The following is a 26,147-nucleotide window of genomic DNA, read 5'->3' on the forward strand; positions in this document are numbered from 1 at the left end:
TTTTTCAAATCCTCTCAAAGCGCTACACTATAGTCATTTCCACACTTGGTGATGGTAAGCTACTATTGTAGCCACAGCTGCCCTGGGGCAGACTGACAGAAGCAAGGCTGCCAATCTGCACCATCAGCCTCTGACCACCACCTATAATTCGCACACACAAGGACACAACGACAGAACTTGGTCCGAGCGGGACTCGGACCAAGCGGGACTCGGACTTCAGGTTGGGGGACCAACACTCTAACCACTGAGCCACTGTCACCCTGGTATGAGAGCATAATCGTATGTAGCCTTGTTTTCCCATATAGTGCCAGGTAGAACGTCTACAAAATAACTTTCATTACAATACTCTTAGTTTATGTTTGGTAATGGGATGGAAACATCAGAGTATTTCAAAGCAATGACAGAATAGAGTAGTTGCATGGTAATCATAGAAACAGGGTTAGGGTTACATCATCTGTCAGTATAAATGATTTCTAATGTTTATAATCTTAATTCTAACAGAGTCTGAAGATGTTGAAATATAATACTCAGGAAACATGGCTGGAGTAATAATTTGAAAAATGAATGTGTGCAGCCCATCACTACTAGAGGTTCAGTGGGTTGTAAAGACAACCCCGGCAAAGGAAAAGCTAATGAAGTAGAGTCAGTTGAGAACCTCTGAATACAACAACAAAAGAGTCAAATGTGCATTGCTTAAGTAAACTTTCAAAGTGTCACTAATGTATATGCAGGCATTCTCACCACTGAGTCAGGGAGCCTTGCCCATGATAATAATACTCATGACAAAAACCATGACAAAAAATATCCACATGAAAAAGCGGTCCATGACTTTAGCAATCTTCTTCCATTCAGCCACTTTGGCGCATGTGGCCTTTTGCTCTCGGTAGCAGTTAGCAATATACTCCACATTACGCACAAGTTTGGTGTCTGAGCCAGCAAATCCGCTGGCATGAGTGCAAAAGACGCATGGACCAAAAGTTACTGAAGGATGTTTCTTCTCGCCGTCATAGAAATGTAGCTTTCCATCCTCCAGGTAGCAGGGGAACTTTTGGTCTTCTTTACAGCAGTCATCCATCAGGATTTTGTCATTGTGATTGTCAAGTTTCCCTGGTGCAAAGTCCCTTTCGTCTCTGGTGATGTGGTGTTGTGTTTTTATTCTGGGATGGTGTTGTGGTTTGGGGGTCTGTGGCCGGGGGTATCTGCGGCCACGCTGTTCTTCCTGCTTACTACTGTTCCCTGGTTTCCCATTGGTCTGGGTTTGGGAACTATGGTTCAGGTGAGTTACGTCATCTTGGGACAAATGAGAGCTCTGGGATGTTGAAGAGGGTGATGCACAGTTCTCGCCCACCTCATAAACAAAGAAGATTTTCGACATGTAGTCAATGATCAGAACTTTGGCCCAGTGAGGTACAGGCTTGGCCTCCGCTCCACAGAAATGTATGTTCATGATGAAGATGGTCAGGGCTGTGGAGGCTGTGATCATGGTCATAGTGGCAATGTAGTATTTTCCTGTTTAACACACAAATGTTGCACAGTGTTAGACAACTAAAGTATTTAAAATGACAGATTATAAAACTGTAAAATAACATGTTTTGTCTTTCAGAGGGGACAACCAGTTTAGGAGAAATGCCTCATTCCAATAGATCATATTATTGGTGTCACTAGTAGGCTATTTTGTAATACAGAATTCAGAGTATTTAAGATGCTGGATTTTTTTTCTCTGCTCACTAGCCAACAGACATTTCTGAAAACGGATCGAAACTGTTCAGTTGTTCCAGATTAAATGTAAACATAGAGTTTACACAGCTTACACAGTCCATAGTAAAGCTATAAAGTTATATTACTATTAGTTTTGATCATGAACCATATCCTAACTTTCCTGGGATCCAGAATACATACTTCTTCAATACACAGCAATATCATTCTGGATTTGCAAAACTAAACACCAGATTCCTATTCTTATAAAAAAAAACATCTATTAACTACAGCAGTTACTATTATGATAGTTGCTCAGTTAATATTGCTCAGTATTGATCCCACAGCACCCTTTATGAAAATTACCTATTAGCGGCACACTCTCTGACGGAGGCATGCTCTCGGCCACCACAAGCTGGAACACAGTGAGAGCCAGGAGAACGGTGACGCCCAAAGAGACTTTCTCCCCAGAGTCTGCAGGCAGATAAAAGCCCAGAGGAGCCAGGAAGGAGATTAGGAAACAGGGCAGGAGCAGGTTGAAGATGTAGAAGGAGGAGCGGCGCTGCAGCCGGACGGTGTAGGTGATGTCCGGGTATGGGTCAGGACAGCAGCCATACATTATGACGTTCTTAGAGGCAGGCATTCCCAAAAGCTTCCATTCAACATTCTCCACAAAGTCTGACAGGTCCCCACTGTCATTCCCCATAGTTATATCAACCTGGAAGATTGATACAGAACATGGAAAAATAAAATACAACTTCCAAGTAGGTGTCAAGCTCAATGGTCAATGAATTAATAGTAATAATAACAGCAACTTGTAAAGCTAGCACCTTTAACGGTTCTCTGTGTTATTTTTTTAGTGGAGTTGTTATGGTGTCGCCAAAAATGCTCTGCAGACAAGCAAGTGACACAACCAGGCCAAGTAATAAGTCAGATATGTCAAGAGGTGACGCCACTCACATTGAATTAATGTTTTTCAAGGAATTTCTTAGCAATAAAAACACCTAAAATTGAATAAATGTGTAAGATATTTAGATTTAATGTATGTGGAACATTTCAGGCAAACCAATAACATCTCTATGGAGACAACCCCCACCAGAAAAATGACTACAGGGAAAGTCTACAACAAATAGAGTTGGTAGCATATAATGGGCGCTGTTGATTTTAGTTAAGTCATTTGCACAGTATAATATAATATCATACATTACATACAGTGCATTATCAAACATGTAATACTATGTAAATACAGCTTTGTGCCACGGCCATACCTGGTTACCATTGTAGGTCCAGGAGCCAAAGGTGAGGTTACACTGCTGACTGTCAAATGGAAAATAGGAGACATCCACCACACAGGAGCTCTTTGTGATGGCCGGAGCGTCCCATGTGATTTCACCATTGTATCTCAGTTTAACATTGGTGTCCATTGGTCCAGAGAAGTCATCGTCAGCCCTGCAGCAAGTCAGGTCATACAATAATGTTAAACTAATGACTATTTTATTATGAATAGTATTGCCATTATATTTGTTACTGAACAATTTCTTGAAGTTATGCGATTTACCATATTATTTGCATGTGATGCGCTGTAAGATTTATTTTGTATGCCTTTTGTAAGCTGTTACTATTACCATTAAGACTTTCTGTGATTAAATGCTCAATATATATTCACACAAAAACTCAAAGTAAACAATAGGTATTATAGTTGTTATTCATTGTAGTGAGTGTATATGTGACATACGGGCATACTTATTATAGAGGACAAGGTCAGGCCTCCACACCAGGCTGCTGGGGATCTGGATGATGTCTAGTCCGTCGTAGTCGTCTTTGTTCCACTTTAAGTACGCATCATGCCACACCTGTCGGATCCACAGGTAGGCAATCAGCACCTGGTTTCGTTCATCCTAAAATGACAAAATCCTAAATTAATCTTTCTTTTAAATTTTCGAATGTTTCACCTTACTCCACCACCTTCTATATATAGCCTAGATATATTTTACATTTACTATTTAATGCTACTTGTATAATGTTAAACTAATGACCATTTTATTATGAATAGTATTGCCATTATATTTGTTACTGAACAATTTATTTAAGTTATGCAATTCACCATATGATTTAACTGTGATGCCTGTATATCTGCGCCTCATTAGGCGTAAGGTTTTTGCTAATTTTGCCACTTTGATTATTTTGAAATTTTAAGTGTATTAACATCTATGTTTTTCTCTTTGTTATTATATTGTAATGTGTGAGCTACTGTGTCCAAGTAATTTCCCTTGTGGATCAGTAAAGTCTGTCTAAGTCTTATTGGGTGTTGTTAATATCCGATGAAGGGAGCGTGTGGAAGGATTTCAGTGCCAGCTTCACTCATGCATTGAAAAAAAGCACTTGAGTAATATGAAGTTACAGACAGACAATAAAATACATGCACAGTAATTGCTTTAGTGGGTTTATCAAACTCTCTTGACATAGTGACATCAACCCTGGCATGTTTTACACTGGGTAAATAAATGTACTAGTCCAAGGTTCTTCCGCTGTGTCCCCTGAGAGTCAGTATTTCATTGGGGGCTGACACAGCACTGAACCTGAACGGGAACCTGATCTTGAGGAGTAACAGTAGGCCCAGTGGGAGGTCCAGCTGTCATTCATACAAACAGCATCATAAGCCAGGTAGCCAGCAACATAAGTAAATACAAACATACTTCAGTTGGGAATATTGCTCTATGACACATATAATTATAAATACACACACACAAAAAAAAAAAAAAAAAAAAAAAAAAAAAAAGCATATACATTAACCCTTACCATGTCCTTGATCTGAGAGAGGGTGATAAGTAAAGTGACATTGAGAGCGCTGTCTGTGTCTTCCACTGGTCGTAAGTCACTGGTATAATTCTCCATCAAGTCTTTTAGAAGTTTCTGTGCATACTGCCCCTGCGCTGAATAAACAGCTCCAAGACAAAAGGTTGTACATTTAAATGCATGTGTGGAAAAAAAAACTAAAAACTTAAGTATTATTTGAGAAGATATGAACATTGCAAGTGTTAGAACAAAGACAACAATCCATGGGTTTCAGAATAATGTAAAATTGGGAGATTTGCCATAGGGATTAATAATATATGTTTTCACTGAGAAATAGTCCTCACAATGTTGCATATAACAGGAAGCTGAATCATCACAAGGCTAACATCTATAAATCCTTGAAAACATGTGTTTTCTTGTTAAGAGCAGTTACTATTTATTTTACTATTACAATAGAGAAATATGTTTCAAAATTCTTATTTAAAAAGTTTGTCTCACCTTCAGGAAGCAGCAGTACCAAACACATCAAATGGATCATATTAAGCAGATCAACAGAAAACTCCAGAAAATATTACACATTTCAGCTGTGACAACTTAGAAGTCCAGTTTCAGTGAGTTAAAGACCTACATGATGTCCATTCAACCCCAATTGAACTCATCTTGTAGATAGCGAGGCAACATTTCATTTGGTGCTCTTCACAGCTCTTACGGCTTGGCAGGGGAGTCGACATGTCTGCAGACTGAGGCTGAGGAATAAAACTCGGGCTATCACGTAGCAGCAGCAGACAGAGGGAAACCAGAACCTCTTGGATGATCGCATCACCACACAGCGCCTATTCAGCTGTCAATCATACACCTAGAGACATGGAGCAGAGATGACCCTGTCTAACAGTGCACACTCTGTTACTGACTATGACTTCATCAGAAGATGAATAACACTTAATAATAACTACACTTTTATTAGCCACAATAAAGCATGAAGAAAGGCTTAAAAAAAATCATAAGTAACTAATGGTTTATTAAGAATGATTCAGGCTTAGGGGTCAGGGTATTAATCCCTAACCCATTAAAAAGTTTTTAGGAAAGGTCAAATTTTGTCTTTTAATAGGTTTTCTTTTTTCAGGCTTTTGAAAACCTTAGCTAGAAAACTAAACAATAAGGGGCTACCTCCATTTCTAATTAATTAAACACTGCACAACAGAAAAATATTCAGCGGTCTGAGTGAAAAGGTGTCAGAATAGTTTGAGGGAGAATTTATATTACTTTTTTTTAGCAAAACACCTGCAGTCCTATTGCCCAATACAAACCTAAGATTAATATATCAATAGGCATACACATTCTTCATCTAAATAGGTTTGTTCCATTTTATTCTAGCCCAATTCCCCATAGATGCAGTTATACATCTAGTTATTCACGGCCCAGGTTTTAATTTAAATATATGCAAAGTAAAAGCTTTTGTTAACTGAATATATATCACACTACATTAATCAATACGACAGACTAAGCCACAGGCTAGCTAACACAAAAATGACAAAGAATTTTCTTAATTTACACAGACTTAATATCTTTATTTACAGATGAATCTCACTTTGTCTGTTTGACAGTTTGTTACTGTTGAGCCTTTTTCTATGTTTTATCAGAATAAAAACAAGAATCCAAATTTATTCCCGTAGGCAGTCAAAATAAAATAAAAAATGTTTAAAATCACTTTGAACAGGGCAAAAAGAAAATAATGTACAATGGCGTTTTGCTGGAGGAGTGTGCAAAGACAGTGGAGAAACCATGGTGTGGAAAGGGGTGATTATGGCTACTGTGTCACACCTCCGTGACACTAATCAGCCTGATTTACAAATAGGATTTTTAGTAATGTTGATTCCTGAATGTAAAGAATAAGGGGATTTTGAATTTAAAGTCATATGGTTGGAACTATTAAATTAAATACTACAATATCAGAGCAAGACTGTAGTATACCATAATGAGAACCCAACATGACAATACATCCTTTGGATTAAAATGAAAAAATGTTACTTTTTAAATTCTTGAAATTCTCTCAACCTTTCGTTTGTCCACATTTGAAAAAACAGGCCAACATTGTGCCAAAATCTTGATTTGGTGGAAAGAGTCTCCCAAAATGATCTGACTCTCAAACAAAAGGTTTTCACATAGAATGCACTGCATAGGCAAGAATCAGCCACTGACTGACAGGGGAGTGGCAGGGGTTCAGATCAGGCATTTGTTTATAAAGAGATCAGATGTGTCTTGACTTGTGATTGTAGCGCTCAGTGGAATGTTTTATGAACCTCAAGAAACCGGTAATATTGGTTCATGGAGCAACACTGACTGATACAGCAGTATAGCAGAGGGGGGCAGTGGAGAGGGGTAGAGGAGAGCGAGGGCTAGAAGACCGGAGCAGATAAGAGCATAGGAAAGGAGAGGAGCAGAGGAGAGGAGAAGAGCAGAGAAGGGGCAGAGAAGGGACAAAGGGAAATGCTACACACAGAAGGATGAGAGGTGGACATACGTCTTGAAGGTCCTAGATTACGCTAAACCGACTATCATGAGCTTTTAATATTGTTATGTTCCCTTGAAATTGTATTTGTTCATTCAAAGCATACCTTACCACTCTTTATCTTGCCTCCACTGGTCTACGTGCTCTATGCTCTTCCCTTTCAAACAGACACATTTGGATCTCAGTTCAGCAGCTAAAATTGCTTTATCTATTATCTATACAGCTAAAACAATTTTAGCACTAACAGCCATTGTTCTGAACTTGTTTTCAATTCCATTACTCTATTGTGCACAAAGAGATTGAGTCCTTGCACCCTCTACTGGTGTTTTGTATAGACATTTGAGAAGGGATGTTATTTGACTTGTTTCCCATACATATACATCAAGTTAAACTACATGCAGTACCGAAGCTAGGCTGTACAAAGATTTAAAAGCCTATAATGCATAATATAGGACCTTTTGGACAGTGGGTTTGGCGCAGGCTCTGGGCGAGTGTAATGAGATCAGGAGAAATAGGAGTATTGAGGAGCAGATCCAAACTCAGTTGTTCAGCAGTAGCTCTGTTGCTGTCTCCACATCCCAGGACTTTGATGACAATGCCACTATCACTGCATTCTGGGAAAAATAAATTATAAATAAAAATAAATTATTATGCAGAAGAGAATATGGTATACAAGTAAAGAAATGAAAAGCAGCTTACTTTTTCAAAGCCCATGGCACACAGTTTGTCTATTTTGCATGTATACTCTGGACTAGAGACGGGGGCACCAGCGTAGACGTGAGACCAAAGCCTTGCTGTTTGTTTAAACATCTCTGGGTTCTGCTTATACTATGGAGATAAAATAACGCAGCCAGTGACTACATTTACAACAAATAAAAATTAACAACAAAAATGTGCTGAGTCAACTGCATAAAAAAAAATAGTAGTAGTGGTTATAAAAAGGCATTAAAACTCTGTCCTAAGTCAAAAAATACAATGAAGCTCATGCTAACCCACCTGGTTGGCTACCACGGCATCTTGAGGATCATCTGGTTCTGCAGCAGCCATTAAGGCTTGTAGCGACAGGAGGACTGTCCTTAATGTCATTGCTGCTGCCCTGAAGAATAAAAAGGAAAAGCATATCTTAAAATAATAGCTTTTTTAAATGCAGTTATAAAACATTTCTACTAACCACTGATCTTTTAGGATGTCAAGACATATTGCACCGGTGACTGAACTGATGTTGGGATGCCAAATCTTTGTGATAAACCGCACCTGAAATGCATGGTTAAAAACTGTTTAAAGGAGCTGTAGATTTATATAAAGAATATCTGAGACAATTTGAGCTGCAGGCAATTATTATTTACAATTAGTGCTTACCTTTGGTGGATTAAAAGGATACGTTTCTGGAATTTTAATTTCTAGTTGAAATCGCCCTCCTGGAGAAATACAGTGGAAACAGTTTAAGCATCTGACTAACAAAATAAAATAAAGGCACAGAAAATCCCTTGAATTTTTGTAAATCCCATGCAATCCTGGATAAGCAGGTCACTTACCTTCATAAGGTGTGTCTGGGGGCCCTGCTATCTCTCCTTTTAGTTCTGTAAAGTTTTCATCAACCAGGTCAACTTTAATCTGGTTTTTGCTCGTCTGTGGAGATAAAAGAAATCACAGGCACACTGAAGAGCTGGGACTGTCAAACTCAAACATGCCAATGCAGCAAAAGTTGACACCCCCATGGCCACGTTAGCCAAACTTGACCTGGACTTGTTGCATTCAGTGCAAACAAGTTTAGTTTAATTGTGCACAATATGAGGCGAGGTTACAACCTACAGTGGATTAATATAGTCTGTAAACATTTTCAAGAATGAAACTATGTGGTGAGGCTAACACAGTTAGCTTCAGCTATGGAGGACACAGAGTGTTTACGTTGTAATATCAGCCCCGGTTTAATTATTTAAGTAAATTATTTCTGATATTATTGATAAAAAATATACGTATGCCATTACAGCAACTGTAGCTTTATGTCAAAATAATGCTAAGGCATAATATGAGGACAGTCAACAGCTAGCTGATTCCAACAGTGTTGATTAGCAACGCGCAGCTAAACCAGTGCCACTTCTGATAAAGCAAAAACACAGACTGCAGCATTTCCATTTATCACCACCACGTACCTCTTCGCTTTTGAGGACCTCTTTGAATTCACGTTTTATCCTCTGGACTGCGATGTTGGCCATGATTCCCCGTGCTGAGTGGGCTTGGGGCCTCCCTGGACCTGGTGACTGCTAACCTAACCTAGCTGCTGACAGTTAGCTCTGCACTTTGTGATAGACCTCAAAACAACAGCTGCTCTGATGCTCTCCTCCAGCTCTTCTTTTACAGTTTATTATCCCACTCTATCTACGCGTAAAAGCGACTCACTGTAAACGTGTCATCTCAAAACCGAAACGAAACAAAGGTTGGTGGATCGGAAAACATTTTAATGCCAACCTGCATGCAGTCTGGATGAGAGGGGTCATGTGATCTGTATTGCCATCTTCAAGCCCTGTTTCCATTGGCTGCTGTATTAATTACTCTAACAGAATTGTTCATGCTCACTAAATCATGAAGCAACACGGATGAAATTATGCTATGATAATGCAGCCAATGCATTAAACATTACACCTTGTAAAGAATTTGACACATGGCTATAGTATTTTATTTTTTGGAACAATAAAGCATTTAATAATTACACAAATATCACAAATCAATCATGCACTGCCATTTTTCTTTAAATTATGATTAAATTATGATTAAATTATGATTACATATCCTCAAAAAACAGTAGAGGGCAATGTTGCTTCACAGAATTTCACTATACACCAATAGAACAATATTCAGAATATTTCAGAAATCACCCACAAATTAAATCAAATAATAATAATAAAAAAATACATAGACATATATACATGAACATTAATATACAGCTGCTAAAATGATCAACTAAAATAAGTTTGAACAATATGGATACTGATGGAGCAAGTAGACCAACACATAATGCTTTGCTTACACCACATTTTTCCTACTATTCCTGCCACTATGAATCCTACTTATAAAAACACGTGGTGGTACAGTGTGTATTTTCTTTTTCCAGCTCTTTGGTGCCCTTCTGCATCTCACAGAGTTTGTTTTTGTCAATAAAATAAATATTATAAGCAGGACCAACATAACTACAGTGATTATGACACATCCTGCAAAGACTAGCATCACCTTGTTTTGATGCATCCACACACAAACAGAACAGACTTCCTGCTGCTCATTCAATTGACACATTTCAATAGTAGCACTCTCTGGGAATCCCCTTTGAGTGATAATGTCTTTATAAATAGATACAGAGACCTTGGCTTTAGATTGGTGAGAGGCGGAGGTGAACAGGCCAAAATGAGGAAATTGTCGATCTTCTAACCTCCACACGTAAAAGCCCTGTATGTTGACTCCATCTATATGGTGAGCTAGAGACAAAGAAACAAGAGATATATTTTACACGACTAAAATGTACAAGTTACATATTGTTGACTGAATGTAGGCCTACTATATACTAAATGTATTCCCTGATAAAATACCAAAAACAAAAAAGAAAATATGGCTCATGTGTTAGAAGAATCACCCTAAAATGTTGGCACAAAGACAATATTTTATTAATTATTCATTTGCATAGTTATGAATTTAAAAAGTCAGTACCTTTTCTAGCAAAAGCATACATAAACATCTAGATGAGAGATGTCCAGACTTTTTTTGACCCCAGGCCACATATTGAAACTTTTACAAAGCAGATGGCCACTGACTAGTGGACAATAATCATATTCAGATGATTGTATCTAACTGCCCCTTGTTAACATGCTATCTGCATTTTGTCATAAGGTTGTCCCTTTGCTACTGTATTTATGGTCCAAAGTCCCTCATTTCCTCTGACTTTATTGTAGGAAATATACACTCATAAAAACGTGTGAATGTGAGCCTTACCTTTTAAAGCCTCCTGTAAATAGCTCTTGATATAGTACTGTCTGAATTTATCATCCACAGCAGCCTGGTCATCTATCCCACTGGCAGTGACAATGATGGGCAAATCTCTTCCATATCTTTGGGTCACCCAGTTCAAAACTCTTCTCAACCCCCATGGGACCATCGCTTGCCCCTGCTTTGATGTAACCCAAGTAGGATCAGTTAGGGTCCTGCAGTTATAATTCGGAGCTGGTCTGGGCTGCTTTGAGGGATAAGGAGAGACTAAACGTGTTGTAAAGTGATTTAAGGCAATAAACCCCAATGCTCCTTTAAGTTCATTCTTTTCTATTTCAGTAAAATTGGGAAGGGGAGATTCTTGAAAACCTGTTTGTTCTAAAAATGTCTTTATTTCATTCGGATAGTCCGTTCCGTCTTGTTGTTTCTTGTGTTTATTCCCAAGTAGAGGGTCTAGAAATCGGGCTAGTTCAAATACAAGAAATCTTTGCGCAGCTTCAGTATTGGACTGCAGAAATGGATTGGCAGGCTCAGCCCAGTCTGCATGCAGAGCCAATGACACCAATCCTCTCTGTTGTGCTGAGTATTTCTCTTCATATAATCTCCACGCTTTTGAGTGAGACAGAAGCAGGTTATGTGCTGCTTGATGTTTGTCCGTGCCTCTATTGTACACATCTATAAGTCTGTTCGGTTCATTGATTGTGATCCAGTATTGAACCCATGCACCCAGCTCTTTATAACAAAGTGAAGCATAGTCCCGAAAAGCCTCTACTGTGCTGTAGTTGAGCCAGCCCCCAGAGGCATGCAGAGGCGCAGGGAGACCCCAGTTAGGAGCGCTGTGTGAGGGGTAGTACAGGACAACAACAGCCTTCAAGTTCATCTTTGTGAGCTCAGACAATATACAGCGGTAATACCTAAAGGAAAAAAAACATAAAAGCACACAACATTATTACCACATGCACACTAGGAAAATGTAATGTGATTTTCCACTATTTAGAATGTAGTACTAATGTTATTGCAATATTTTATTTTTAATTTTGTCTTTACATACTGCTCATATGTAATCCCACCCAGTAACATACGTAATGAAGACATAATGTGTGTTCATACCTTAGTACATCCGTGTTCACATTTGACAGGTCACCTTTGGGTAAAATTAGAGACCAGTTCAGGGCAAATCTATAGTGAGATGCCCCGGTGGATGCAAAAAGATGTAGATGACTTCGAATGGCCAAATAACTGGTGCACTGGGAGGGTCTTGTTTGGAGCCTCACTCCTGGGACAGGGAGTAAGGTCCCATCTCCAGATATGTTCCACATGTACAGCTGTGGGTCGGTGAACTGAGGGGAGAAGGGGTGGAAGTGGACCTACAACAACATAAGTACATAAAGTCAGAGGTGGTGAGAGCACCCAAGAATTGAGCTTAAGTAGTACTGTTATTTAAAAAATAAAAAAAAATAAAAATCAATTAAAAGTACAAGTAGTGGTTTAAGAAAATAAGAGTGAAAAAGTATTTGGGGAAGTGCCCAGGGCCCAATATCTTTTTTTAATAATTTGAAGTTAATGTAATTGGAAAGACAAAATATTAAATTGTGCACAAAATTTGGTATTTTCAAAGGATAGACCACATTAATCAAAAATTATATTTGAAGTAGCAGTGCTAGAATGTTCAAATCATTTCACAGATATCCAAACTTTTGTCAATTCTGGAATTACCCATACTCACAGTGGGAAGAGAAACAAAAACTTTTACTTAAGTATGAGAACTGGTACATTGTAAAATATATCACCCGAGTAGGAGTAGGAGTATGATTTCTAAAACACGGTTTTATTAAAAAGTTTCCAAAGTAAATGTAATTGAGTAAATGTGAGTACTCCCCATAAAGTTCATTTTTAATATGTGAGAGACATATTATATAGTTATACTCACTTGTAAAGTTGGATCTGCAATTCCCCAATGAAAACTGCATGGAAAATGTCCCTTGATCTCTGGAGAGGTTTTGTCTTGGGGGAAACCATTTTGAGCAATAATCTCCCTGAAGTAGAGTGCAGATGTTTTGGGTCTCCTGTTTCGCTTGGGCTCAGAGAAGTCAATGTAGAAAAGTCCTCGCCTTATATCATAACCATAGTCCCATTCAAATCCATCCAGGAGAGACCAGGCTGTGTAGCCAATCACATGGACTCCATCAAACTTAATGGCTGCAACAAAAAACACGATAAATGTTGAAGATTTATTTGTACCACCTGCCCCTCATTTTGCATAGGCCTACCTAACAGTGCTTTTTCATTTGTGTTATTTTGTTCCATGCTCCTTTTTATTTGTCTTGTCATTTGCATTGTACAGGAACTACAATATATATTATGTCTACACCTATGTAACTTTTTACTCCAGCCGATTGTCTCCATAGAAATGTTATTTTGCTTGGAATGCTCCACAGTTTATCATTAAGTGTATCTTTCTATTTATTCAACTAAGTATGTTTTTATTGCTAAAAATACACAAAAACATAAGTTTGCTTTCCCCATTCCAAAGATCTGACCTGAAACTTGACCTGGTGGCCTTATCTGCTTGTCTTCAAGGAAACAGGTAAGTTTAAGGCCATACTGTGGAACCTTCAGGTAACGAAATAACATATTGAGACAAACAAACAGTAGACCAACAATATAGAGACAAGCAGGCAGTGGACACTTCACCAGAAAAGTTACATAAGTACCTTTAAGAGGTTTCTATACCCTCTCACCTTGCAGGACCTGGTTGACAAATCTTTTCATCAAGTATAAGGCCACAGTGTTCTCTGTTGTTTCACTGGCATCAGAGAACCAGCCCGCCTCAGCCACCAGCACAAGAGGGTCTTCATACTGTAGTTTGATCCATATCAGGACTCTTCTCAGGTCTGGAGTCACGCTTTGCCCATACTCGGCCAGGGTTCGCCCCAAACGCAGATTTTTAGGGCCAAAGGACAAAGCAAAAAAGTCTGCAGTGTTTCTCACCCACAACTTCTCATCTTCAGTAAAAGTGGGAAGAGCAGTGCCATGTTTTGACTTAAGAGATAATGGATAGTCACCATCTCCAAATATAGGATTAGCAAACCAGCCCAGAACAGCCTCCATTGACTTCTGGCAAAGTTCAACATTTGCCTCTGTGGGTGTTTGGGGCTCGACCCAGTGGGAACCCAGAACAATGGACACCGCCCCCCTCTGATGTGGACGGAAATAGGTGTTATACTTGTGCCAAGCTCCGGCATGTGCCTAGAAAAGCAGAAGTCAGATACACAGAAGATATTTTACTTTGGGTACATTTACATGGACAATTATTGATCATCAAAAACAACTGGTGTGACTTGTCAGTTAAATAGTGGATAACTGTAATTGGAATAACCATTGTATTTTATATTAGATTTTTGAAGTATTATAATTTTAAAATAACCCAACTTTATCTTTAGAATTTTCTATTTTCACTTTTTTGCATTTTCACGATTAAATAAATAAAATACAATATGTTTTGCCTTTGGGCCCTTTTTTTGCATGATTTCCATTATCAACACATGCATATTTATGGTGTGCTAGTAAACATTACCATTGATATCATTTAAATACAAGAACAAGCCTGATATACAGTTAATTCTCCTGCCCACTGTCATAATTATAAGGCCCCATGACTGTTTGCTCATGCCATCAGCTTGTTGTCGTTCATACATTCACCATCTTGTGTTGGTGTTATTACTAATAAGCCATATCTCTATGACTTCCTGTCATATAACATAGTGTGCAACGCATTTCTGTTGATGTGGTGGACTTCGACCTCATTGCCTTTAAGTGCCGTGTTTACTGATCAGAGAATCCTTCAAAATAAAACATGACTTAAAGTATATTTGAAACAAGAAATTAATGAATATTGTGCATATTTTTGTTTTGTTTGTACATGTTCAATAATCACATGTATTGGATCCTCTTCTAACGTTATTGCAACATAATAGAACACAATAAAAGGAAATTGCATTTGGTTTACCATCTTGACCTTAAAGACATGGCTGGTTGCAAAATGTATTGAATGACAATATTTGAGGTTTAAAGTTCTATTTTCTGGTGTTGTTTTGCTCACCTTAATCATATTGTGTGCAACTTTCAGAGCACTTAAATCCCCTCCAGTCTCTCCAGGTGCATGAATACCTGTACCATATCCCTGCACAGCCATTAAATACGGATTATGCATCGTCAGCCAATATTTGACTTTATCTCCAAACATTTGAAAACAGAATGAAGCATATTCTTCAAAAAGTTCAATTAAGGTTTCATTTCTCCATCCTCCATATTGTTCCTGCAACACTTGTGGCAGGTCCCAGTGATACAGAGTTACAATGGGCTCAATCTTGTTTTCCAACAGTTTGTCTATAAGGCGATTGTAGTGTCTTACAGCTGGCAAATTAGGTTTATTTTGGGCGCTCCCATCTGGAAAAAGTCTAGGCCAGGATAGCGAAAATGTATATGCCTTTACGCCTAAAAATGTTAGTGCTTTGACATCTTCTTCCCAGTGTAGATAGCTGTCACTTGCAATGTCCGCAGTGCCACCAAATCGGGAATGAGTGAAATTGTCCCAAATGGAGATGCCTTTCCCATCTTGCTCCCAGGCTCCTTCTGTTTGAAAAGCAGATGTCCCAGTTGCCCAAAGGAAATCAGTGGGAAAATTGTCATGTAGAAAAAGTTGGTCTTGTAAGATATGATCCGGTTTTTGCTGTTGCCAAATTTTCCAGCCCTCCCCGGGAGCACAAGTTGTCCGGCTCCATCCACACACCAGTAAAAGCAGGAAAAAGCATAGGTGTATGGAGTTGAAAGAATGGGTCAGCATAATGAATCACTTTGTCAAATATCTTCTGGAGCGGGACGAATGGTGTCGGAAACTGAAGTTGTAAATCCGATAGCTAAACATGAGAGATCCATAGTGGAAGAGTAGACCAAAACAATAAGAATGTGAAGCCTGAGGTGTAACAGTGTCCATCTGAACTCATGAAACGTCACTATCTCTCCTCGCTGTACTCTGGCCCCTCCTTACCAGATATGCGCCCTTGCTGTCCACTTGAAAACAGTAAAGTCATATAATATAATAATAGCCTATAATCTGGCATCATATTTTGCATTTGTGAATAATATTGTAATTGAAACAAAAATAATTTAAATTCTGTTAAAACTCAAAAGACAACACATTTACAGGTGAATAAACATGCTGATTTCCTCAAAGGAGGATCATGTGTCAATTATTACCTTGAACTCTGATCTTGGCTGATGATGTTGCCTCTACAGCTGCGACAAAAAACCCATACTAAGTACTTCTGGACAGGAATTTAAAATATTCAACATAATATAACATATATCATTGATAATATACTATATATAATATATATCACTGCACACTAGTAGAGTGAAATTTTCCTATAGAAAACCTAAAATTTGCCTTTGGGGGAAATAAAGTACACTGTTAACCAATGCTTTAATGCCAGTGTAGTTTGCAGATAGCTTTAGGGACCAAATATAAGCATATTTTCAACCTTTTTATATTGTACTTTTTCATAGGGTAATATAACATTGTTTATTTGTTGTTATTTTGTGAAATCCATTTGTGTTTGTAATATTTTTCAAAGTGCAATATCATTTCAATGAAGCAATTCAACTTGATTTCATTATATTCAGCTGATGCATCTTTGCAATATAATAATACCACTCCCAAGGGGAACAGTGACACCAGTTCCTAGGTCCTTATTTGATTAAGCTCTGCTCTTTTGTAAAGGCACAACCTGGCAACAGATATCACTGCCGGGAAGGAGCCCATGCTGGTTGGGATTGGTACATCTGGTCTCACAATGATCGCACTTGTTTTTCACCAAAGCAGGTCATCTTATTGCACTAAAAGAACATTTATGTCATTACCCTCAATAGTTTAAAAAGGTGAAGCAACATTGTAGTGGCTCTGGGCAAAGTCTGCTCCAAGGCAAAAGGTAAACTGCATTAGGATCCTCATTTATCAGCCAGAGAGAACAAACGTCAGGAAATTACACCTGGTAGAGTAGGCAGACTTCCTCTTTTTTTTCGTTCCCAAACACACTCATCTAAGTCTGGTAATAATATAAACGTGAAACTAATACCAAATTGTTTCAGAGTTATTGTTTCAGAGTTATTGCATGTAGATACACAATTCGTGTGGTTGGGTGGTTTCAGACAGTACATTTTCAGTTATGAAAGAGAAGTGAAAAGAGGATGTGCACTGAAGGCTTCTCCCCAAAGTGCCTGGCATTATCAACATACAGACTGCATTTAGCACACAACCAGTTCTCATATCCAAGACATTCACTGGGTAAGTTTTTCTTATACATTTCAGTTTGGAGTTTTACCATGATAATTTGGATCGCATTCTTGTTAAAGAAACATGGCTCATGGTGGATTTGTATTTATTATAGGAGTAATATTTTTTATCTATGGACAGTCAGTGTAGGGTTGTTTTTTGGTGTAGGACAAATTTAGGTCAAAGCCAATGTGTAAAATGTCTATAATTTATACATCTAATGTTAGCAGAATTATAGTTATTGACTCATTGTTTCATTTTTACGTTTACTTACCTTTAGTGGGAGAAACATGTGGTACATCACTGTACTCTTCTGTGCGGTTTCCATGTTGGTAAAACTTCATCACGGTGCTTCAAGTTCAGACCAATTTGTGGATCTCTCAAACAAAAACCTCTCCTTTGTCCCGAGAGACCTACCGCACACAGTTGAGTACTTAGACCTTTCCTGCAACCACATCAGACAACTGCATGGAGGAGATTTCAGAGATACTACACAGCTTAAGTTCCTGAACATGTCATGGAATATCTTGGAAACTATTGATCCAGAGGCATTTATGAACACATTGTTGCTTCAAAAACTGGATCTTTCTCACAACAAACTGACAAACCTAGAAGACCAGAAATATCTACAGCATACTGGAAACCTCCTGGTACTACATTTGGACCAAAACCAGTTTATCAATATGACTCTTGGAGAGGAATTTAGAGGGCTGAAGAATTTGGAAAGACTGACTATTGAAGCTAAGCAAATTAGAAGAGATGATTTTATGCACATTTCAGAACTTAAATTAGTGGAAATGTTTCTGTATGTTGGACAGGAATTTGACTATGAAGACAAAAGCTTACAAGATGTTCAAAGTGAAAAACTTGAGATATCCTTCCTTAAAACTCAACAAATTCATCATGATTTGGTGTCTGATGCCCTCTCTTTTTTTCACAGAGTGGAGTTGACAAATGTGACACAAGGCTTTCAAATATTAAATGATATATTAAGCGCAACAAAACAAATCTACACCACTTCTTTGTATCTTTCAAATTTTGTGATTAAGTGGAAAGACTTCACCAACTATGTGAATGCTGTCTTGCAAACATCAACTTTACATGTTACCTTCTCTGATGTTGCATTAACAGATTTGCCTCAATCGGACACTCCAGTGATAAATGTATCCAATGTTAGAACCATGTCAGGTAGAAGAGCAGAGGTGAGGTCCGTCTTTTTCTCACAAGATGCAGTTTACAACTTTTTAATCAACATTCCTGTCCTCAAACTGGAAATCGTTGAGACTTCAATCATTCATATGACATGCCCCAAGTCACCAAGTCCAATCCAGCATCTCAACTTCTCCTACTGTGCTCTGTCAGACAGTATATTTTACAGAGTCGTTGATGAAAAAATCATTGAGTGCAAGAATTTGAGAAATGTAAAAACACTGAATTTAGTTGACAACAATTTAAAAAATTTCCAGATAATTAGCAAACGCATACAATATATGATTTCACTAGAGAAACTAGATGTTAGCCAGAACTCTTTGGTCTATGATGGATTTGAGGAGTGTCTCTGGTCTCCAAATATCACTACTATGATCCTGTCTTCCAACAGTCTGACTGAGAATGTATTCAATTGTATGCCAAAACACATAAAGATTATAGACCTGGAAAATAATCAGGTTTCTGTGGTGCCCTCAACAGTTATAAAATTTCAAAATCTTGTATCTATAAACCTCAATAGCAATAGGCTGCGTGACTTACCCGTATGCAAGGGATTCCCTATGCTGAATACACTTCTTCTTAAGTCAAATTCACTGCATGCCCCATCTGTACAGAAACTGGAAAGCTGTCCACTGTTAAACATCTTAGACATTAGTCATAACCCCTTCACTTGCATTTGTTCTTTGCGTCAATTCAGAAACCTTGGGATGAAATCTGAAAGAAACGGAACAAAAGTAAACATCTTAAACTGGCCATCAGGCTACTACTGTCTGTATCCTGAAAAACTGAGAAACACCACACTGAGAGATGCATCAATACCTGAAATTTCTTGCAACACCGGCCTCCTAGCTGCTACCATATTATGCCCGGCTATCTTCACAATTATAGCAATAGTGGTTGCATGCCACCATTTTGATGTGCCCTGGTATATGGGGATGATATTACAGTGGACAAGAGCGAAGCATAGAGCAAGAAGACAGAATATACCAATAGAGGACCTAGTGGGTGTTGAATTTCATGCTTTTGCTTCTTTCAGTCAACATAATGCAGAATGGGTACACGACTCAATGCTTCCTAATCTGTCAGAGTTAAGAATTTGCCATCATGAGAAACATTTTATGCCAGGGAGAACAATTATTGACAATATCATGAACTGTGTGCAAAAAAGCCGAAGATCAGTTTTTGTTCTTTCTGCTCATTTTGTGAAGAGTGAGTGGTGCCATTATGAACTGTACTTTGCAACACACCAGAGACAAGCACGTGGACCGGACAGTGTTGTATTGGTTTTGCTGGAGCCCTTGCCGGAATATCTGATACCATCCAAGTACCACCAGCTGAAGTCCATGATGAGAAGACACACCTACTTAGAGTGGCCACAGGAGAAGGCCAAGCAGAGGCTGTTTTGGGCCAATCTTCGAGCAGCATTGCAGTCAAATATACCCAGCGCACCTGCTACAGAACTTGAGGAGTGACTTGGAGAGTAAAAAAATAGATAAATAATAATTGGGTAACATGTTTTTGGGCAACACTAGGCCCAATTTGCCTTAACTTGCATGTAAAAAGATTTCATTCACAATAAATGCTGAAAATGGACTGTTATGATGTACACTAAATGTGTTTATAATTATATATATATATATATATATATATATATATATATATATATATATATATATATATATATATAAATAAATAATCAAATACATTTTTATACAAAACCATTAAAGTTTACTTTCAAAAGACAAAAATGCATTTTTTATGACAAATACAGTGTTGAGTATTGAAGATATGAAAACCGATGTTACATATATAGTTCACTGACAGTGGATGATAAATAGAATTATCAGTGATTTGAAGCAGAGAATGTTAAGTGCATCTTGAAACCTGTCACTGATATTAAAAAGTTGAAAATTTGGTGGGGATTTCTGCATTTGTCAAGGAAGAGACTGTATGATGATGATCTTCTCGTTGATGCAGAATCGGTGCAGCACATTTAGCAGATTCTCTCCGCAGCGAGACACTTGGCGCTCCATGGCCAAACGAAAATCTTCTTTTACTCCTTTAGTGATTCCTCGCGTGACTGTGTGATGTCTGCAAGAGTGCACACAAACACAGACAAAACAAAAGTGAGGAGTGGTGTTTTAAAAGAATATTTCTAATAGACAACAATATGCCGAGGATCTCTTTCACAATGTTGTACTGTGACACACTAAACTGAATGAAAACAGCCAGTAACAAGAGTTGCACAGAAACTAAATGAAACAAATATACAAATTAAATGGCAAAAATGATTCACAGAACCTTGATAGAACAAAGATGATGACAACAAAAAGACAGGCAGATGCTAAAATAAACAAACTCAACAGGAAATCATAGAATGGCTAACTCTTGATGTTTCAAATCAAACTGGGGGATGACAAGCCTTGGTGTTGGGGATGGAGGAGAGGTGACTGGTGCGGGAGGGGACTGTGGGAGGAGGGGCCTGGGGTACCTGTCCATCGTCTGTACCCCTTGGAGCAGAAGAGTATTTAACTCCACCCCCAGGGCGGGACTAGGGTTCCTGAGGGACAGCAACATTCAACAACTCAGTGAGGGAGAAGTCAACTGTCTCTACTTTCACAAGACAGAAAGATGGATTTTGTTTTACATCAAACCCCTACTCATTTTAACGCCCCCTCCAAAAACATTTCAGTTCATAGTATGTTCCTCACAGGCCTTGATTTTTAACCTATATCACAGTATTCATAAAATCACACCAACTGAACGGGAGTGTGCAGAGTCAACTGAACAATGCCAAAGAGCAGTGTTACCTGTGAATAAACTTACTTAATCAACATGCCCTGGTTGGGCAGCAGCTCAAGTTGGATCCTTCCTCCTTCAGGTGTGCGCAGGTAAGCAAACTCCTCTAACATGTCGATGTCTCACAAAAAGTATGGGTTAAGGAAATCTACATCTTAGAATTTTTTTTTTTTTTTTAAGTAATAATGCAAAGAGATGCATTCAGATTGTTAAGGATACTGGTGACATAATTGAAGAAATTCTCATATTGGAAACTGCCTTGCTGGCAGATCTTATCCACTGCTTTGAGGAACAGGCTTTCGCCTTGTGGCCAGTCATACTGCAGAAGAACTATCACATGACCAAGGGACAAGTCATCATGGCTTTCTGCAAAAGCTCGGAGCTAGAAGGCAAAAATTAAAATCAAGGTCTAACACGGGTGAAGTGTAAATCACTCATATTCAATTATATATTTTGCACATTTAAGTACCTTGAAACATGCCAACATCAGCTGTAGGCAAAAGGGTAGGATGGCTTTGCTGGTGCATGGCAGTAATCTTAGGTCATTGCCTAATTGTGGAAAAAAAAAGAGATAGTCTATTGATAAAAGAATAAAAAGTTGATGCTTAGGATGTTTCGTAAGTTGTAAAATTGACCTTTTCTTGATTTGACCTTGAGGCGGCCTGAGTCTTCTGAACTTTTAGTCTGTTCATAATTTGGGGGTACCAGTCCACTAACCACATCTAATAGTTTGTCACAGGCCATCTGAATAATATAGTAAACATCATGTAAAAATAATCTATATGTAACGTAACAGTAAGCTATCTGCGTACATACCCTGTACTCTCCCAGTGCATAGTGACAGGAGGCCTGTTGAATCAGAGCCCTGTGGTGCTCTAGACTGGCCTGTCCCGAGGGGCTCTGCTGCCCCGGCTGAGGCTGCTGTACTGCTGCCATCTGGTGCAAGCTGGAGAGAGCTTTACGGTACTGGCCCTACAGGTCAATAATTTAAAAACACATTATTTGTAAGTTTTCTTAAATTTTTATTGCACAATTCTTGTATATGAATATATATATAAAGAAAAATGTGTTTTTTCACCTGATATATTATCATGTCAGTGAGGAATATTCTGAACCACATCCAGCTCTCCGTTTTCCATGCAGCACAAATCTTTTTAAATTCTGTGAAAATACAAGAGTGTTAGTAAATGAAATACACCTAATTTAAAGAGTGTATGAGTAGAAATGTTCATCTTTATCAAGGAGATTTTGTAGACGTTTACCGGTCTCTAAGGCCTCATGTGAGTGAAGAAGGTCCCAGCTCTCTCTTGCTGTTCTAAAGCTCTCGAGTGTTTCTGACCAGCCAGGCATTTCAGTCTTGTTAACTACAATATGTCGCCCACGGCCCTTTCCCAAGCCTTCTTCATCATCTGAGCTCTATAATGAGATTTAAGTCAAACACCATCATGACTCAAAAACATGAGTATGTAACAAGCTTAGCATTTGCACGAATTGTTACCATCGTCTTCTCTCTCCCATCTGCAAGTTTACGTTTCTTATGTGCGTGTTTCAAAGCTCCTCTCTCCACCTCTATATCATTATACACAGAGCTCAAATCCTCCACAAGAATCCATGGTCCAGAACTCATCCCATTAACACCTGTAACAATAACATAAGGTTAAGTTCATCTAGCATTAAATGGCATAGTAAAATAAATGATACACTACAATAGAAACAGACCTTGGAACAATGCCGGTTGCACTGCGGAGACATAGAGGAAAGCACTGCGCAAAAGGACCAGTGCTGCACAAATGACCACCTGACTGCAACACCGTGACAGAGTCTCGCCTTCCAAACCAGGTAAGTACCGACACAACTCCTTTACTCTGTGTAGCATGTCCACGTAACTTCTGGTAGAGACATAACAAACAGTTACAAAGATTAAAGTAGTGGTGTGCGATAATAAAATAAAATATGAAATTAATTTGTAATTGTTCTCTCACGATTCAGTGCTTTTCTCTCCAATGCAAAAAAACTGGGATACAATTGTTTTTGCCATATACTGAAAACTGGATTGGAAGTACCTCTGTCCTTTGTCTCCCTGCCACTCACACCGCGTGCCCACAACAGACAGGATGTCCAACAGCTTTTCCCATGGTTCAGAAACAACAGAGGACTTTTCTGAAAGGCCATCAATCACATAACGCTGTGATCCACGAGACATAGAAGGGGATTTTAGAGATCCATCCTGAGCCCCTGTGGAAAATAGATGTTATATTTAAATTTAATTTAAATATACACACATATATAATATATATATATAAATATACAATAATAACAATTATTAATCATAATAAATTAATTATTAATCAAGAATAATAATAATTGACAACAAATACATAAAAGGATTAGGGTTAGCAAGGAATGGGCGCGTTGCTAGGGGGTACTGCCCCTTGAGTGCGGGCTCACCAAAACCTTGCCTCTTTTAATGCATTGTACAGGACACGCATGCACACACATTTTACATTTAAATCTAAATACCCAATACCACCATTAGGACCACAAAACTAACATAGAGCAATATTGACCAACACTGAGTATGACAGCAATAATAAAACCTGTTATCGTTATCTTTACTTTTATTATTAATATTATTAGTATTACTTCTTTATCTCCGCACACACACTCATACACTCACACACACCCCCCCCCCCCCCCCACACACACATATTTACAAAGAAAACCAACCAAGACAGAATAATGCAGGTACCGTACTGTACTCCCCCCCAAACACTTTTACACATCAACACAACTTTCTCTGTAAATAGTAAGCTGTAAATATTGTATGTGTTTCTATGTCACTGGGTGTTCTTCAAAAAAAACAAAAAAAAAGAAAATAGATGTTATATGACCATTTTAATGTGACTGCCAGTGATCTAATTTACCTTGTATAGGAGCATCAGGTGAAGGTCCCCGTGTAACATAACCAATATAAAACTCTGCAGCTTTCAACATATATTTTTGCATTAGGCTAGCTGGCAAACGCATGTCCATGTTGTTGATAACCAAGGGAAGGACATCACAAACTAAAAGTGAATAACAAACCATTGAAGTCATTAAACTAATAAGATAGTTACAATAAGACATTAAGAAAATAAACACTGTTTTTCATTTACCAAAAAGTTTTCTAAAGCAATTAACAGGAGTTTCCACATTCTCTGACACCTCAGCTTCCAACAATGTTTCCCCAAGATTGACCTGACAGAATAAAATTATGTCATTAGTAAGTGTTATAACGCACAATTCACTATACAGTAACGTGTATGTGGTCATTACAAACCCCATGTTGGACGACAGACTCAGGGAATCGCTTTAGAAGAAGCAACAGCATTTCTGCTTTCTCCAAAGTGTTAAAACACTGCTCTGTGGCTTTTAAGAGCATTTCACATTGAACACGGGCAGGAAGTGTCTCAAAAAGCCCTAAAAATCAATCAAATTAAAAATTGCATGGATAAGAACATAACATAACACATACAACAATTTATCTCACCTCGCAGGAACTGTGTGTGCTTATCCTGGGAGTCACTTCGTAGAGCTGCTGTGATGACACTGATCTCCCGCCAAACTATAGGCTGTTCAGGAAAGTTAATAAACCTAGAAACGTAAAGAATATTAAAAATTACATTACAAGATTATTTCAGGGTTTCAAGGTTGTTTCAAATAACAAACAAAACCCTGAATGTATGTGAAAGAAAAACTTACATATCATACAGTAACCTTCCAGCAGAAGATGTCTTCTCTGCATTTCTTTCAATTGTGTACATTTCATACTGAGAAGAGAGGAAAAACCTATTTCAATAGATCACTTTCAAGAGAAGACTCTTTTAATTAATGTAATGATCTTTGTGTTTTGTACTAGAGAGTAAGGTTCAGGGTCACCTGTATGTTGAAGTCTGCTGGGTACAGAGTCCTGGCTGTGATGAGCCAGGCTTTGGCCGCACAAGGATCATCTGAGACCAACTCACGAGCTCTTTTGACCAAAAACTCGCAGTCCTTTTGCGCTGACATGACCAAATGTTTTTGATTGTCAGTGAAAAGTAATACCTCATAAATCTTCCTTTCTTTCGGCGCAGGTGTTTTGCCAATAGCCGCTATTCACCAGGCACAATAAATTTTGCACCGTTTTTGTCGCTGGCGCTAGCTTTAGCGCCTTATAAAATAAAGGTTTACATGCAAAGTCTATAATATTCTATTAAAACAAAAAAAAACAACAAATCACCTATCCAAAGTACAATTATAACTAAAAACCTACAAACTGTAGAACAACTGAACGCTTTATTTACCGACTCTCCGGACGCGTGTTGATGACGTCAGGTCGCTTGATTGACGTTTACATTCTTTGGTCGTGTGAGAAAAAAACTTCCATTTTAATAGATTAATGAGAAGTCCACACATTACAGATGTGGCTGTAAGTTTTCTTCGTCTTTGATATTGTGCTTTATACGAGCATACATACGGCACAGTTATGCAGTGGCGGCTCCAGAGAATTTTCATGCATTGGGAGGTCCAGATTACATGATGAGGGGGCGAAAAAAAAATTATTATGTTTTCTGTATTTATTTATATTTATTAGCCAATTTACCTTATCTTTATGCTTTATCCTTGTATATAATCCTCCAGAGGCAAATTCCCATAGCTAGCCATAACATGAATGTTAAATAAATAGTTTATGCTGTAATCTGTAATGCAGGCAAAATATGCAAATGGGCCTGGTGTTTACCACATCTGTATTTTTCTAAGTTTATGAAAATAAAAAAAAAATTAAAAAAAAATAGATGTGGTGATTAATGA

The 26,147-nt window shown here is 38.2% G+C and overlaps 5 protein-coding genes across 7 annotated transcripts; 1 reads left to right on the top strand and 4 right to left on the bottom strand.

Moving 5' to 3' along the window:
• Nucleotides 1-748: 748 nt before the first annotated feature.
• Nucleotides 749-5,222, bottom strand: LOC117377524 (neuronal acetylcholine receptor subunit alpha-9-II). The gene is made up of 6 exons (XM_033973969.2): nucleotides 5,201-5,222; nucleotides 4,495-4,640; nucleotides 3,439-3,593; nucleotides 2,964-3,144; nucleotides 2,062-2,413; nucleotides 749-1,509 (listed from the first exon to the last, which is right to left on the bottom strand). The coding sequence occupies exons 1-6, from the start codon at nucleotides 5,220-5,222 to the stop codon at nucleotides 749-751; spliced, it is 1,617 nt and encodes a 538-aa protein (XP_033829860.2).
• Nucleotides 5,223-6,038: 816 nt separating this feature from the next.
• ube2ka (ubiquitin-conjugating enzyme E2Ka (UBC1 homolog, yeast)) lies at nucleotides 6,039-9,514 on the bottom strand. Its single transcript, XM_033973970.2, has 7 exons — nucleotides 9,154-9,514; nucleotides 8,536-8,629; nucleotides 8,360-8,418; nucleotides 8,172-8,254; nucleotides 7,997-8,096; nucleotides 7,700-7,828; nucleotides 6,039-7,614 (listed from the first exon to the last, which is right to left on the bottom strand). Exons 1-7 carry the CDS (start codon nucleotides 9,214-9,216, stop codon nucleotides 7,540-7,542), a joined length of 603 nt encoding a protein of 200 aa, XP_033829861.1. The 5' UTR covers nucleotides 9,217-9,514; the 3' UTR covers nucleotides 6,039-7,539.
• A 251-nt stretch (nucleotides 9,515-9,765) lies between these two features.
• klb (klotho beta) lies at nucleotides 9,766-15,974 on the bottom strand. The gene is made up of 6 exons (XM_033973968.2): nucleotides 15,078-15,974; nucleotides 13,717-14,224; nucleotides 12,906-13,174; nucleotides 12,086-12,342; nucleotides 10,982-11,889; nucleotides 9,766-10,470 (listed from the first exon to the last, which is right to left on the bottom strand). The coding sequence occupies exons 1-6, from the start codon at nucleotides 15,819-15,821 to the stop codon at nucleotides 10,025-10,027; spliced, it is 3,132 nt and encodes a 1,043-aa protein (XP_033829859.1). The 5' UTR covers nucleotides 15,822-15,974; the 3' UTR covers nucleotides 9,766-10,024.
• A 1,273-nt stretch (nucleotides 15,975-17,247) lies between these two features.
• tlr1 (toll-like receptor 1) lies at nucleotides 17,248-20,018 on the top strand. Of its 2 annotated transcripts, XM_055224860.1 has the most exons (3): nucleotides 17,248-17,321; nucleotides 17,590-18,167; nucleotides 18,250-18,338. In XM_055224860.1, the coding sequence occupies exons 2-3, from the start codon at nucleotides 17,600-17,602 to the stop codon at nucleotides 18,258-18,260; spliced, it is 579 nt and encodes a 192-aa protein (XP_055080835.1). In that variant the 5' UTR covers nucleotides 17,248-17,321; nucleotides 17,590-17,599; the 3' UTR covers nucleotides 18,261-18,338. The 2 variants fall into 2 exon arrangements, with proteins under 2 accessions (XP_055080835.1, XP_033830595.1); XM_033974704.2 differs by having other exon boundaries at nucleotides 17,590-20,018.
• Nucleotides 20,019-20,228: 210 nt separating this feature from the next.
• Nucleotides 20,229-25,668, bottom strand: ints10 (integrator complex subunit 10). 2 transcript variants are annotated; one of them, XM_033974179.2, is made up of 18 exons: nucleotides 25,236-25,665; nucleotides 25,059-25,126; nucleotides 24,847-24,950; nucleotides 24,637-24,776; nucleotides 24,473-24,554; nucleotides 24,242-24,382; nucleotides 23,381-23,552; nucleotides 23,037-23,206; nucleotides 22,816-22,955; nucleotides 22,580-22,733; nucleotides 22,396-22,478; nucleotides 22,134-22,289; nucleotides 21,953-22,061; nucleotides 21,787-21,866; nucleotides 21,537-21,699; nucleotides 21,345-21,438; nucleotides 21,010-21,078; nucleotides 20,229-20,609 (listed from the first exon to the last, which is right to left on the bottom strand). In XM_033974179.2, the coding sequence occupies exons 1-18, from the start codon at nucleotides 25,362-25,364 to the stop codon at nucleotides 20,453-20,455; spliced, it is 2,211 nt and encodes a 736-aa protein (XP_033830070.1). In that variant the 5' UTR covers nucleotides 25,365-25,665; the 3' UTR covers nucleotides 20,229-20,452. The 2 variants fall into 2 exon arrangements, with proteins under 2 accessions (XP_033830070.1, XP_033830071.1); XM_033974180.2 differs by lacking the exon at nucleotides 21,010-21,078 and having other exon boundaries at nucleotides 25,236-25,668.
• Nucleotides 25,669-26,147: the final 479 nt, after the last annotated feature.

The sequence above is a fragment of the Periophthalmus magnuspinnatus genome, chromosome 10 (genome assembly GCF_009829125.3).
Source record: "Periophthalmus magnuspinnatus isolate fPerMag1 chromosome 10, fPerMag1.2.pri, whole genome shotgun sequence".
Lineage (NCBI taxonomy): Eukaryota > Metazoa > Chordata > Actinopteri > Gobiiformes > Gobiidae > Periophthalmus > Periophthalmus magnuspinnatus.

Excerpts from the sequence above, each read along its gene's own strand:
- tlr1 (XM_033974704.2), top strand. The coding sequence starts at position 17,600 with ATGTGGTACATCACTGTACTCTTCTGTGCGGTTTCCATGTTGGTAAAA.
- ints10 (XM_033974179.2), bottom strand. The coding sequence starts at position 25,364 with ATGTCAGCGCAAAAGGACTGCGAGTTTTTGGTCAAAAGAGCTCGTGAG. Across the intron at positions 22,956-23,036 it reads GCAACCGGCATTGTTCCAAG|GTGTTAATGGGATGAGTTCT; the intron begins GTCTGTTTCTAT and ends TTATTGTTACAG. Across the intron at positions 20,610-21,009 it reads GGGGTACAGACGATGGACAG|ACATCACACAGTCACGCGAG; the intron begins GTACCCCAGGCC and ends GCACTCTTGCAG.
- LOC117377524 (XM_033973969.2), bottom strand. The coding sequence starts at position 5,222 with ATGTCGACTCCCCTGCCAAGCC. Across the intron at positions 3,594-4,494 it reads TCTCTCAGATCAAGGACATG|GATGAACGAAACCAGGTGCT; the intron begins GTAAGGGTTAAT and ends TTGTCATTTTAG. Across the intron at positions 2,414-2,963 it reads GGACCTACAATGGTAACCAG|GTTGATATAACTATGGGGAA; the intron begins GTATGGCCGTGG and ends TCAATCTTCCAG.
- ube2ka (XM_033973970.2), bottom strand. The coding sequence starts at position 9,216 with ATGGCCAACATCGCAGTCCAGAGGATAAAACGTGAATTCAAAGAGGTC. Across the intron at positions 8,630-9,153 it reads AGGTCCTCAAAAGCGAAGAG|ACGAGCAAAAACCAGATTAA; the intron begins GTACGTGGTGGT and ends TTATCTCCACAG. Across the intron at positions 8,255-8,359 it reads ATCCTTTTAATCCACCAAAG|GTGCGGTTTATCACAAAGAT; the intron begins GTAAGCACTAAT and ends CATGCATTTCAG.
- klb (XM_033973968.2), bottom strand. The coding sequence starts at position 15,821 with ATGCTGACCCATTCTTTCAACTCCATACACCTATGCTTTTTCCTGCTT. Across the intron at positions 14,225-15,077 it reads TTGCACACAATATGATTAAG|GCACATGCCGGAGCTTGGCA; the intron begins GTGAGCAAAACA and ends CTGCTTTTCTAG. Across the intron at positions 11,890-12,085 it reads GTGAACACGGATGTACTAAG|GTATTACCGCTGTATATTGT; the intron begins GTATGAACACAC and ends TTTTTCCTTTAG.